At 35.4% G+C, this 14646-nt stretch overlaps 1 protein-coding gene across 3 annotated transcripts in view; it reads right to left on the minus strand.

The window, feature by feature from the left end:
* Positions 1 to 14646, minus strand: part of THSD7A (thrombospondin type 1 domain containing 7A) — a 425464-nt gene that overhangs the window by 160812 nt on the left and 250006 nt on the right. For all 3 annotated transcript variants that reach the window (XM_088018343.1, XM_028119633.2, XM_088018342.1), the window contains 2 exons: positions 3525 to 3680; positions 2027 to 2239 (listed from right to left, as the gene is read on the minus strand). In XM_088018343.1, the coding sequence (XP_087874469.1) occupies positions 2027 to 2239; positions 3525 to 3680 (369 nt within the window). The remainder of the gene's footprint in view (positions 1 to 2026; positions 2240 to 3524; positions 3681 to 14646) is intronic.

Here is a 14646-nt window from a genome sequence, read left to right on the forward strand (position 1 = left end):
ACAGTTTGTGGGATCCCAGTTCCTCCCAAGGTCTATAGAAGGATAAGGAAACTTATTTGAAGTTAGGAAAAAAAATTAGTAAAAAGTATCAGTAAGGGAGTACCAGTGATGCTGAAATAAATATGACTCATTATTTTCACATATATTCACAAATAATAAAAAGGTTTTTTTTCCTCCCATGTTCCTCACAAATTTCACAACTTTGTTAATGACCTCAAAGCATTTGAAGCTTCTTTTCTTTTTCCTGAACTATCCTTTGCCCAGGCTTCCAAAGATCTTTAGGATTTGTTGCTAGTTATCTTCAGAAAGAAGATAACATAGATTGCCATCTACTTCAAATAAAGATTTGAAGTAGATGTATAAATGCTATTCTTTTGCTTATTTTCCCCATTAGATGCCAATCTCCTTCTTTTCTTTCCCTTTAGAGTAGAATGGGGTAAAAGCTAAAGAGAGATGTATCATGGGTAATTACCTCTATGAAAAGCAGAAAATCTTAGAAAAAAGCCAGAATTCATAAAATTCATCATAAAATATCTGGAGCAATAATCCCCTTTTTCACCTTTCAACCTCAAGTGCTGGTCTGGATTTTACCTAATACTGCCCTGCACAATGATGTTGGTCCCTGGACAAAGACAACACTATGTTTCAAAGTCGAAAGGCTAATTTCTCAGTACTAGCAGTGCCTGTCAGTGTCTTATCCCAGAGAGTATCTTTCTCTACTGAACAGTGACTGAGTCACAGGAGGAAACAATCCTGCTTGCTGGAAGAAAATAGGATGGAAGGAATTATGACGGTTACCAGATGTTCCACTGCCCCCCTAAGGGGGCACCAGAATGCTTCTGCATATGCTGTAAACAGCTTAAACTGTCAAATCAGGGGACCCTGGGGCTTGGTGCTCATGCTACTCTGATGTGCAGAGTCATAGCATTCGAGAGTTGGAAGGACCCTTAGAGATGATCTTAGTCAAAGGTTTTAAGCTATGTCACGAGGAGTTCTACATTTCCTAAGAATGACTCAGAGATTACTGAAGAGTAAGGGGACCTCCCCAAAATAGTAACAGCACTCAAGGAAAGAATGTAAAAATCTTACATCAGGGTAAAAACAAGACAGGATATTTTATCAAACAAAAATCAGTTGTGAAAATCTAAGGTATTCTTATGGTTTAGGAAAGGAACCTTGTGGAAAATCACCATCCCAGTAGCTCTATGACACTCCTTGCGGGGGGTGGGGTGGGTGGTGTGCAGAAGTTGAAGGTTGACTCAGGAATCTAGGCCACGATAGGCCATGTGGCTTGGGAGTCTGGAAATTAAATTATATCCCTAAGACACAATATCAGGGCAGGAAATAAAGGCTTCTCGATTCAAGTCAACCAATTCTTACAATCCTTCTTTATTTAAATATCTATGGCAAGTTAAAAATGCCCACTTAGAAAAATGTTACCTTTCCAGGATATTTTTTTTTTTCTTTTAGGTAGGTTCCATGCCCAGCATGGAGCCCAACACAGGGCTTGAATTCAGGACCCCAAGATCAAGACCGGAGCTGTGATCAAGAGTTGGATGCTCAACTGAGTCATCCAGGTGCCCCACTATGTTATTTTAAATGGCAATTTAATACTGGATTGCCTTGATGATGATTTAATTCTTACTCTATGTTACCTGCTTTCAAATTAAAAAGTACCCTGTGATTGTTCAAAGAACCTCCTCATTGCCACAATTGGAGAGAGAGAGAAAGAGAGAGATTGAGAGACTGAGATAAAGGGGGTAAGAAAAGAAAAAGAAAAAAAAGAAGGAAGGAAGGAAAGAAGAAAGGAAGAAAAGAAAGAAGAAGGGAAAGAGAGATGGAAAGAAGGGAGATAGGGAAAGAAAAAAGGAAGAAGGAAGGAAGGAAGAAAGGAAGAAGCTATTTCTGCGTTTGTACATGGAACCCATTTGATGAAGGGACACAAGACTTTACCATAAGGTAAGGCATATCTCAAGGGTTAAGTAGACATTCATAACAGCAGGGTAGATGCACCTGCCTGACTCACCATCACTGTTGATGCACACAACCTCCTGAACTTGAGTGCCTGGGCCACACTCTTTTCCATTGTCTGGTTCACAGTCTCCAAGCCTCACTGCTTTCCATTCATAGCAGGATGGCTCTTCACAGGGAATGGCTTCCAGTAAATGAGGGCAGTTCCCAGAGCCCCCAGAGCCTCCAGTGGGCTCATTGGTAATGCGCCTCTTCCTCAGTTTGAAACCTGAATTATTGGGGAAGGACATATTTATTGTTACCGCCATGGGTTGAATATTTCCGAAGGCTGAATGAAAACTTGAGTGAAAACTGGATGAGGGTAGAGGGTAGAAATCAGATTTGCTTTAATCACTAGTATATGCCCAAGCTCTAGCTTAGTGTGAGCCTATTAATCATTTATTAAATGAATAAATGAATGAATGAACAGAATGGCCAAGGAGGAAAGGCAAGAAATGTCATATGCCTCTTATCTCCTTCACAGGACTGGAGACAGGTAGAGAGGCAGAAGCAGAGAGAGAAAGACAGACAGACAAAGACACACACAGAAAATGATTTTGGTTGGTTGATTTGGAAAGTCTGTAGTTATAAAATATTCAAAGACACAGTAAAATCTCAAGCTATTTGGAAATATTCATGACCAGACAAAGTGGTATTACTTTGAATTTTTCAGCACTATCACATAATTAAATTTGAAAGGAAACCTCTGAGAAGTTGGATGGTCCCAGATAAATTGTCTGTTTGAGCCTTAGTTGATTTTAGTGGCCCTGGAAATATGAACTAGTGGTGATATAAAGCATCTGGGCTCTAATGAGTACTCTTCAGAGTCATGCTCTGTGCTTTAACAGCACCTAAGTGCTGCCCTTCTGGACAGGGTATACCAAAATTAATAAGTCTGCTTATTGCTATGTGAACATATTTGAATCACTAGCAAAATTAATAAGTCTGTTTACTGCTATGTGAACATATTAGAATCACTAGAAGACTATCTTAGAAAGAAAGTAAAATGTTTCTAATAACTAGATTCTGTGAATATTACCCCATCATGCCCACCACATAGGAAACCACTGCATCTATTGTCCTCTTAGATATATCATGTGCATCATAAGAGTAATAGGGCTTTTCTTCCCCCCCTTTCTTACCTTCAAAGTAATAAGGAGTTTTTTTGCTTTTTGAGGACTAGCTATGGATCAGGCACTGAATTAAGTGCTTTATGCTTATTATCTCATTGAATAGAGAAAACTTTGGAGCAGATATTACATCTCTTTTACAGATAAGCGGACAAAGATTTAGATAATTAACTTCAGTTTTAATGTTTAGGTACCAACATCAGAGTAGGTTTATTCATCTTTTGCAGTCGATATTCATTAGCCATTCTGGAAAATACCACGGACGAATGAATAAGCACAAGTAACAAAGAGTAACAAATAAAAGTATTTGGCACACTAATGACATTATTTAAAATAATTCATGTTTGATGGGAGTTTTAAGCATGTCACGTTAATAATACATACCTTTTTTGCCTTGCTGGTCATTACAGTTTTCGTAAGTACAAGGTCCCCAAGCTGACCAAGGTGAAACCTCACATTCAATTGGACAGGGAATATGGCACAACTGTGTAGTATTAGGGATGGGGCCAGTGCATGATTTCAAGTCCACTGGTTTTGAGGCTGTTTGGAGAAAAGTACAGAAATCCCTTAAGAATTAAACAAATTGTTATGGTCAACAATACGATTTTTCTGTGTGTACAGAGAAGGACAAGTGCCAACAAGACATTATTTCACTGCTTCTTAGCTACATCCTAGAAAAAAAAGGAGAGGGAGTGGGGAAAAAACAGCAGAGTGTAGTTCAAGGAAACTGGGCTAGAAATCTCAGAGACTGTTTGATCACCAGCTTTATCACTTATTAGCCCGGTGATTTAATAATTCCGAGTCTAACTTTCCTAATTAGTAAAACAATCCTTAAGGTCAATTTTATCTCTACAGTTCTATATTTAGTTCTAAATAAATGGAATCTGCTTCAGAGCACTGAACACAGTGGGAGAGGGCCTATGGCTATATAGCATATGGAAAAAGCCTGCCCTGGGTGGCTTCGGGTGGAGCAGTCTTCCCTTTCCTTTTGGTCCACAAAAGGGTAAGCGGTGGATATAATGAAGAGCCCATGCCACCAATGGGGTATCTCTCTCTACCCCCAGCTACATGACTCACCAGATACTTTCTAGAACTTTTACAGAATATATTATCTGCACATGTGATCTAAATCTCAGAATTGCTAGGCGACTAATTTAGAATTGTCCATGTCTGTTCATATGTTGACCAATGAACTGGGGATAAATACTGTTTGCCCTTGCTTCCCTTCTATTTTGATGCCTGAAGTTTGGCTATTTTGTATGGGACACACATTTGACACTTAATGTCAACATGTGTCCATAGATCTGGCTAAAAATGACTAAGAGATATTTGAAGCTATATGGAAAGCAGAAAAAATTCAAGTTTAGTGGTATATTATAAAATATAAAGCTATAGTTGTTTTTCTTGTAAAGATTTTAAGAAGTAAATGTCTTTGACATTACCTTAAATAAAAGCTAGTTGCTGTTTCCATCTGATAATTTGAAATGCCCACCCTTGTAGCATAAAGGACTGAAATAATACAGGTCTTAGATAATTCTCATTCTCTTTATGTGAAGAACTATCAAATTCCAATCACATGGGTTACATTTAGAAGCTCATAGAGAAATTAAGATATTTTAAGCTAAATTATCCTAACTTTTAAATAAACGTACTAAATATATTTGTTTATAGTTTAAACTCTAAGGCAAACTGTATGTATCGTGCATCCCTCAACTTTCTGCGTGCACACACAATCATAAATGCTACCTGAACGCTGTTACATTAACTCCTCTTTCGAAAATAGTTTTTCAGTTCTGAAAAATATCCTACAGATTTTTTTTTTCTTTTTCTCCTAGGAGTACATAACTTAATCTCTCTCCTCTCCCCTCTCACTCCCGCCTCTCCTGCCCACCACCACTGCAGTGAAAATAAATGGGCACTCTTCTTTGCTTAGTATGGAGCGCCATAAGCATTCTCACTTAAGTTTATGGAGCGCCATAAGCATTCTCACTTAAGTTTATTGAATTGTTGCTATTGTGCATTGTAACATCAGCCACAGCCAAAAATGATTACTTTTGTTGCTTTCAACAGTGAAAGTATTTGGCACATTAATGACAGAAAATACAGAAATAAACGCTTCACTTCTTTAAATATAAGAAAATAACGATGTCGATACATATTTCACATAAAATGAAAACAATTTTTAATATCCTTACAGGCTTAAGAGTCTTGTGATGGTTAATTTTATATGTCAACTTGTCTGGGCTAAGGGATGCCCACATAGCTGCTAAAATGTTTCTAGGTGTGTCTGTGAGGATGAGAAATTAAATCAGTAGATTTGAATCGGTAGATTGAGTAAAGAAGACAGCCTTCACCAATGTGGGTGGGGCACTATCTTATCCTTTGAGAACCCAGGTAGAAATAAAAGGTGGACGAAGGGTAAAATTTCTTTCTTTTTGAGCTGTGGAATCCATCTTCCCCCTGCTCTTAGACATTAGAGTTCCTGGTTCTGGAAAACCAGGAATTACACCAGTGACCCCATTCCCATAATTCTGTGAGCCAATTCCTATAATAAATCTCCTCTTATATGATCTATACATATATCCTATTTGTCTGTTTCTCTGGAGAACCTTGACCAATGTAAGGCTACAGTATGTAGAAAAACTCCTATAACTGCAAATTAACATAAGGAATTTCTTCACCTGTGGAGTCTTTCACACTATCATTTAAATTAACAATTGTGCATATTATTACCTGAAAAGTCTCCATTTTTTTCTTTTAATAGACTAAAATTAACTTAAAATTTAGTGGTGTTACATTGTTTTGGAAATTATGGTTACTACAAAGGGAATTCTACTTCTTACAAAGTCTACCTTGACCATGCAATTGTGAGGAATATATAAGGTTGAAAACTTTAGGAGGGAAACAGGTTTTATCAAGGAAACAGGTTAAAACATTTTTCTAATACCTGGTCATTTTTTTAAAAATAAGCTTAATTTTAGCTTTTGGCATATTTTGAATGAAGCAAATAGAATATTCAGTCATAAGAATCTTCTTGAGCTATTAAAAGAGAAATATGATGAATAAAAGCTTGAGAAAATAATGCCTGAAGGAAAACACTCTTCAGATCTGCTAAGCTAACCAAGTCTATACTGAGGTAATAGTTATTGAAAAATAACCTCAATTTTATAGATGTCTTTATATAAATAAATATATAACTGAATATATATATTTGTTGTGTATGATCTATTCCTTCGGTGATTTTTCCCTTTAGTTTTGTTGTTGTTGTTGTTTGTAAATACAGTATATATTGATGTAAATAACCGAAACTAGCTGAGCTCCTCAAAAAACTGTCAATTCTATTTTTGCCCATGAATTACATGGAATCACTGTGATTCAATAAATGAAATAAAGGACAGTTCCAGAAGAATTTAGTGGATTCTAGTTCAATCTGTGAGATATAAGTCCGGTAGTACTGTATTACATAACACAGTGTTCACTGCTGATCACATACTCTCAAACATTGAGATTTGAATTTCTTAGAATGGCCCAGTAATTACTTCTGTATAATTTTATCACTTAAGAAATTATTCATCCAGTACAAGTTTCACAGAACTTCTATTAAATTTTTTTAAAGTTTTATTGTTGATCTCTTGAAAATAAAGGGCACATTTTATTGTTTGCATATGATTTAAACGGTATACAATTATTTGTACATTGCATTCTTTATGAGGTCATAAAAGAATGTCCAAACTTTTCTGGACTTAATAAGACAAACAAACAAAAAATGAGACTGGTACATTTTTGTAGGTCTGAAATATTTCTGTATTTTTATGCTTAGAGCATTGCAATGGAAATAAATATTATAGGAAGTAAACTTCAGATATTTGTTTCCAGCAATGTGCTCAGGGAGATATTCTGAAGATATACCCACTGTATAACCCCTCAGAATAGCAATATATGATTTTTAAAATTAAATGTTTCAATCTGAGATAATTACAGAGTCTCATGACATTGTAATTTCACAGAGATCCTATGTATCCTTTACCCAGTTTCCGCCAACTGTCAGATCTTACAAACTTATAGTATAATGTCACAACCAGAATACTGACATTGAAACAACCAGGGTACATGTATTAGGTTGAATAGTGTCTCCCCCTGCCTCCCTCCCCCCCTCAAATTCAGTCTACTAGAATTTTACAATATGACCTATTTGGAAATAAGATCGTTGCAAATGTATTTAGTTGGTGGGGTCCCACACTGGATTAGAATGAGCTTTAAATCCAATGATTGGTGTCCTTATAAGAAGGCCATGTGAAGACATACAGAGAAGAAAGCCATGAGATATTGGAGCAAGGCAGCCACTTTGTTACCAATCTTAGGGAAAGAATAGTTCAGTCTTGCACTACTAAGTACAATGTTAGCTATACATTTTTGTAGATGCCTTTTATCAAATTGAGGATGTTTCTCTTTATTCCTATTTTTCTGAGGGTTTTTATTATCAATGGGTGTTGAATTCTGTCAAATGCTTTTTCTCCATTGACTAATATTATCATGTGATTTTTTTTAGCCTATAAATATGGTGAATTTTTGCTGTACTTTTTGTTGTACTGTCTTTGTCCCCTCTTCTCCTATTTTCTGGATAAAACTAATCTATTTCATATTGAGTAAATTACAGTAGGTTATGTTTTTCCACTTTGATTTTTTGATTCCTTCCATTTAGTCTACATTGTCAAATTTATGCGTATAAAGTTGTGGTGTTCCCTTTTTTTTTTTAAAGATTTTATTTATTTATTTGACAGAGAGAGACAGTGAGAGCAGGAACACAAGCAGGGGGAGTGGGAGAGGGAGAAGCAGGCTTCCCGCTGAGCAGGGAGCCTGATGTGGGACTTGATCCCAGGACCCTGGGATCATGACCTGAGCGGAAGGCAGAAGCTTAAAGACTGAGCCACCCAGGCGCCCTCCCTCGTTATTCTTTTGCTGGGGGCTGTAAGGTCTACAGTGATATCCCCTGTTAAATTGACATTCCCTGATGTTAGTGATTTGTGCCTTTTCTCTTCTTACTTTATCAGCCTTGCTAGAAGCTTCAATTCTAATGGTCTGTTCAAAGAATCATCTCTATGTTTCATTGATTTTCTCTATTGTTTTTCTGTTTTCAATTTCATTGATTTCTGTCCTTTTTTTAATTATTTCCTTCCTTCTGCTGGTTTTCAACTTCTTTTGCTCTTTTTCCTTGGTTCTTGAACTGGGAGCGCAGATTATATTGATTTCTGTCTTAACCTCTTTTCTAATGTAAGCATTTAGTGTTATGAATTTCCACCTCAGCACTGCTTTAGCTATGTTACACAGATTTGGTATATTTTCATTTTCATTCAGTTCAAAGTATTTTGATTTTCCTTGAGAATTCCTTTTTCCACACATGGGTTATTTAAAAGTGTGTCCTCTATTTCTAAGTGTTTGAAGATTTTACTGTTATCTTTCTGTGACAGAATTCTAATTTGATTCCAATTGTGCTCAGAGAACACACTCTGCATGATTTAAATTCTTTTAAATTTGTTGAGGTTTGTTTTATGAATCAGAATATGGTCTATCTTATTAATAGAAGATGTATTCTATTCTTGTTAGATGGACTGCTCTATAAATGCCTACTAGATATTGCTGAATGAGATGGTGTTCATTTCTTCTAAATCCTTGTTGATTTTCTGCCTAGTTGTTTTATTAAGTGTTGGGAGTAGAATGTTGTCATCTCTGACTTTAATTGTGAATTTGTGTATTTCTTCTTTTAGTTCCATCAGTTTTTGTTCACATATTTTATAGTATATTGTTTAGGACATACAAATTTAGGATTTGTCTTCTTGGTGGATTGACTCCTTTTATTATTATATAATGTCTTCCCCAGTTTCTATAAGTTTTTTGCTTTGATGTCTAATTTACCTGATATTAATACAGAACTCCTGTTTTTCTTTGGGTAATATTTTCATGGTATCTTGTTTTCCATTTTTTATTTTCAACCTGGGTATACTGTTAGTTATAGCTGAGGTGAGTTTCCTGCAGAACATGTATAGTTGGGTCATATTTTTTAATACACTCTACCAATTTGTGTCTTTTTTCTCCTTAGGAGTTTAGGTTTTTTTCTAGATACAGAATAGATTTCAATCTTTATATTGCATTAGCAGCAATTTATAACATTGCCCGAGTAGACATTTGTTAGGGCTTTTTAAAAAATCTGCACTCGCCAGTATTTCTGGGTTGCTGGCTTCTTTCACACCAAGTCTGAGATATGAGAGGCAGAAAGACAACCATGGCAACTTAGGGCCTTGTTGTTTCTTGGGTCTTAAGATCTCTAGCTTATCTTCCTTCTCTCCAACTTTCAGAGTCGTCTTACGGTTTGTTTGCTATGTATTATCAGGATACACATATTTTTAATTTTGCAAGAGCATTAGGAAAAATGACATTTCCTTTATCTTCCTGGAAGATAAAAAAATGTTATTTTAAAATTAAAATATGTTATTTTAAAAATAAAACCTTTCAATTTTACAACTGGAATTACAAGAAAGGAAAATCAAAATATTCTCCAAATCCACAGCATGAACTTGATATGGCATTAGAATCCTAAAGCTGCCCTCTCCTGTGGGGGCATTATTGATCCCAGGTCACATAACTTCCAGTTTTAATGGCCTGGTGGGAGACCTAGAATTGCCTATCTAGAGTTAATTATCAGGGACAAAGGCAGGCATTTTCAGACAGAAATGAAAATTTATCTATAGAAGACCATCATCATTAAGGAAATTTCCAAAGGACTTATTTCTCTTCAAAGAGAATGTGAACACAGAAGCAGGGTCTAAGATGCCAGATGGCATGGGAGCCAAAGAAAATACTACATGTGAGTAAATGTTGAATGTAAAAGCATAATTATAATGATTAAATAGGGGAGTGTAGTAGGTAGAATAATGGTCCCCCAAAGATTCCATGCCTTAATCTTTGGAAATTGTGAATATCTTTTTTTTTTTTTTTAAGATTTTATTTATTTGAGAGAGAGAGACAGGAAGAGATAGCAAGAGAGAACACAAATGGGGAGGAGAGGGAGAAGCAGGCTCCCCACTGAGCAGGGAGCCCAACGTGGGGGCTTGATCCCAGAACCCTGGGATCATGACCTGAGCTGAAGGCAGACGTTTAACCTACTGAGCCACCCAGGTGCCATGTGAATATATTATCTTAATGGAAAAAAGGATATCGTAGATGTGATTCAGGTTTCAAATCCTGAGATGCGCAAATCATTCTGAATTATCCAGGCAGGCCCAATATAACCACATGTGTCCTTAAAAGCAGAGACCCTTTCTCAGATGGGTCAGAATGATGAGATGGAAGTAAGAGAAGAGATTCAAAGCAAGAGAAGTGCCTGATTTGCCACTGACGACTCTGAAGGACATGGCGGGAGAGTCAAGGAATATGGGTGGTCTCTAGAAGCTAAGAACAGTTCCCAGATAGCCAATCGGCAAGGAAATGGAAATCTTGGTACTCCAGCTGCAAGGAGCTGAATTCTGCCAACAACCTGAAATGAACAAGGAAACAGATCCTCCCTTAGAGTGGCAAGAAATGCAGTTCCCCTAAGCCCTTATTTTTGGGCTGGAGAGACCCATGTCAGACTTGTGATCTACAGAACTGTAAGACAAGGTGTTAAGATTGTGGTCATTTGTTATGGTAGCAACAGAAAGCTAATACATAGTTATGAATCACAAGACAGAACTAAAATACAAGATTACATAATATGAAGGCTGATGAAGGGAAATCAGAGGTGACCTAAAGCCCTTGAGAAAGTAAATATATTAATTATAGACTGTATTAATTTGAGTCTTTACCTTGATATTTTAAGGTAATGTCTTTATATAAATGAGAAGGATTTATAATTTCCAAACCTAGGGAAGCAATGTAATAAAAACAAAAGTGTTGCAAAAAATTCACCAAGGGAGCCAAGAAAGGAAAAACAAAACAAAACACAGAAAAAGTGGAACAAAGAGAATAAAGTAAGATCGAAGAAATGACTGCAAAAAACTAAACTTTTAACCAGTAAAAGCCAAAGACTACCAGACTGAATAGAAAAATAAAATCTGAAATAACATTTTATATCCACTAGTTCGTCAAAAATTTGAAAGTTTGATAATACCAAGTGCTGGAGGACATATAAAGCAGCTAGGGCAGTTAAACACTGCTGGAAGAACTCTAAGTTGTTTTAGCCATTTTGGAAAATAATTTGGAATTTTTAACTATGGTTGAAGATGTGAATACTATTAGGTATATACCCTGGAAAAACTATCAGACATTTACCTCAGTAGATATTGATAGGAATTATCATTGAAACATTGTTTATAATTGCAAATATCCAGAAACTCAGGTATCTAACAAAAAGGGAAGGAATATTAAATTCTGCTTGTCCATACTACACAATACTATACAGAGGTGGAAATAAATGAACTAGAGCACAATCATCAATATGATTAAGCTTATAGATATATCAGCTAGGACTTTATTTTTTTTAGAAGCTGGCCTGGCACTCAAAGCTATGTTATGGTGCTCTCCTGTTGGACATAAACAATTTCCTAGAGCCTCACATAAGATAAGGCCATTCTAGACTATGATGGAGTAAGACAAAAAATAAGACTACTTAATTTGTCTAAGTAAAAACAAGGACACTGTGAGAACCATAAAAAATATCATACATTTCCCTCTCCCAGCTAATAAGAGTTCTGCTTTTTATCAAGTATAGCTTTAGCCTCCCTCCAGACATTCCTCCTTCCAAATAAGGTTTCTCAAGATACCCCAACATAGAATTATCCTTGCTTCCTTATAGCATTCAATCCAGAACAAAGTCCACTTATTTAAATAATCCTAAAAAAATCACTTAATTGAAACCTAAATCTTTTAAGTGCTTTCTGACACCCTTACTGAGATGCCCATGGCTGCCCATGGTATGGGTTCTCCCTTGCTCAATGAGTAATAAATCCAGCTTGTTCAAAATCAGGTGTGTTCCTGGTGGTCTTTGGTTAAAGAACATAGACATGTCAATATATAAAGAAAAGCAAAGAATATTAAATATAAAATTAGGAGTTCCACTTGTGGACAGCGTGGGATGTATTTATTGACTAACAAATGCTCATTGGTATTTACTATATGCTAAGTAATGTTACAGTATTCCAAGTACTTAACAAATACTAATTTTTTTTCAAATACTAATTTTTTAATTCTCACAAAACCCCATGTTGGTAGGTACTTCAATTATCCCCATTTGGGGATAGGGAATAATTATCTCCCAAATGGGGAAACTAAGTATGGAGAGGAGAGATTAAGTAACTTTCCCAAAGTAACCAAGTAAGAAAACTATAGATTTTGGATTTATATCCAGGTAGTTTGTCTTCTCCAGTGTGTATTTTTAACTACGACTCCCTGTGATCTTGGAAGAATACATGAGGGAGTTTCAATAATATGTAACACACCTATATAAATACAGACACACACATGCAAATACATTTGAAATAGATCATAATTAATTAAAAATATAGTTAATGGAGATTACTAATATGCTGTGTGTCATTTTAATGTAATAATATAATGAGGCTGTCAAGGCAATACAACTTCAACCCTGGTAGTCTATCAGTGAAAATTATTCTGACTTTTGTGTGTCACGTGGGAATGAAAACTAAATTTCTATCAAGAACATCCTGTCCAATTAAATTACTATTAAAATGAAATGTTCTACACTTATGCTGATAATAATAAGAACAGATATTTCTATTGAATTTACCAAATTAATTTTTTAATTCTTACAGCAATCTCATGACATAGGCACAGTTGTAATCCCAAATTTGGAGGTGAGGAAATTGAGGAACAGAAAGATTAAGTAACTTGCCTAAGATCACACAGCTAATTAATGGCAGCTGGCTTTAGGTTTCAGAGACCATACTCTTAGCCCCTCTGCTATACTACGGTATGATGACTAGCAGAAGCCATGTTCTTCCCCCATTTCTTACCTCAACTCCCAGAAGTCTATGATATGAAGGGTGGCTTGACTAGAACACATATTAAGTTCTTAAAACAGCCTGTCTGGTTATTGTTGTGAGGGGTGACAGAAGGAAGTGGGAATATTCATATGGAAAATGTTTAAAAAAAAACAGTTTAGATTCTCACCTATTTTTAACACCGAATTTTTAAAAACTGAATAATTTTTGTTCTAATGTCAAAAAATATGCCACACATGTATTTTTAACCATTTTTCACCGTGGAAGTATACATTTGGATTCTCAAAATACTTTAAATTGGAGATCCTCATGCTCAGTCTATTTTTCAGACCTATTTGTAAAATAATATGCCTTTTCTGTAGTCATTCAAAAGATGTATTAGGGTTCAAAGGTTGAAAAAAATGCAATAGTTGAATAATTCATTCATCCATTTAGCAAAACAGCTGAGCATATTAGGCATTCAAAACCTCCTGATGTTGCATTTATTGACAATTGTGTTCCCTGAAAACCCACCTTTTTCTTGAAAGAGCTTTGTTTCTTTAACCAAGCTCATTTGAGTGCTAATTCACTATTACAAAGAAATTCTCTTGGATTTCAATCTTAATTTCTGTATAGGAACTGACAAAAAAGATTCCAAAGACTTAAAAATAAAGTCAGTTACAAATTGCTTTCCTTTCCTTTGTTATTCTGTTGTCCAGTTAAAATAAATATTAAATGTCTTGTGTAAAGCCCTACCATTGTGTTAGGAACCATATGCCAAAGGGTGCTGTAGGGCCAATGACAGTGTCAACAGTGATTTTTTTGTTTGTTTTTCTTAATTATTACAAATGTGTGGTAGTAATTTAAGTTATATTTAAGCAAAGCAGTTTTAATTCCAAGAAGGTTCTATTGATGGTCTACTCAACACCCACTTACATGTCACCTAGAGGCACTATAAACTTACTCTCAAGAATTGATGTCAAGCAAATAAAGAAAGCCTTTATTTTGAAAATTAATCAAGTTCTGCATGTAACATTGCTTGCTTAAAGTTTTTTGAAGATGTTCTTGTATATTATTCACAGAAATTTCTTTTATCTTTTTCAGGCTGATATATTTACAGGGACATAAAATCCATCAAGTTCTTTTTAGTAGTATATAGTGCATTGTTTTTAAGATAATATTCTTTAATCAATTTTGTAACTATATTTAAAACAACGGTTGAGAATTACCTCTCAATATTTAATGTGCTTCAAAGCTCCCTGCCAGTCCTTTCTGGCTACGATTAACTCAGACTGAAGCTGTTCTTTTTGATTAATCTTTTCTTATATTAACCTAAGACATTATACAGATCTTCCTTGAAGTATGGTGTTATGTTCCCAAAAAATCCAATATAAGTTGAAATTATCATTAAGTCAAAAATGCATTTAATACATGTGACCTCACAAACATCATAGCTTACCTAGCCTAGCTTACCTTAAACATTCATCAGCCTACCGTTTATTTTATAATAAAGTGCTGAATATCTCATGGAATTT

The sequence above is a fragment of the Eumetopias jubatus genome, unplaced genomic scaffold (assembly GCF_037043125.1).
Source record: "Eumetopias jubatus isolate StellerSeaLion01/CBP00866 unplaced genomic scaffold, mEumJub1_p1.0 scaffold_14, whole genome shotgun sequence".
Lineage (NCBI taxonomy): Eukaryota > Metazoa > Chordata > Mammalia > Carnivora > Otariidae > Eumetopias > Eumetopias jubatus.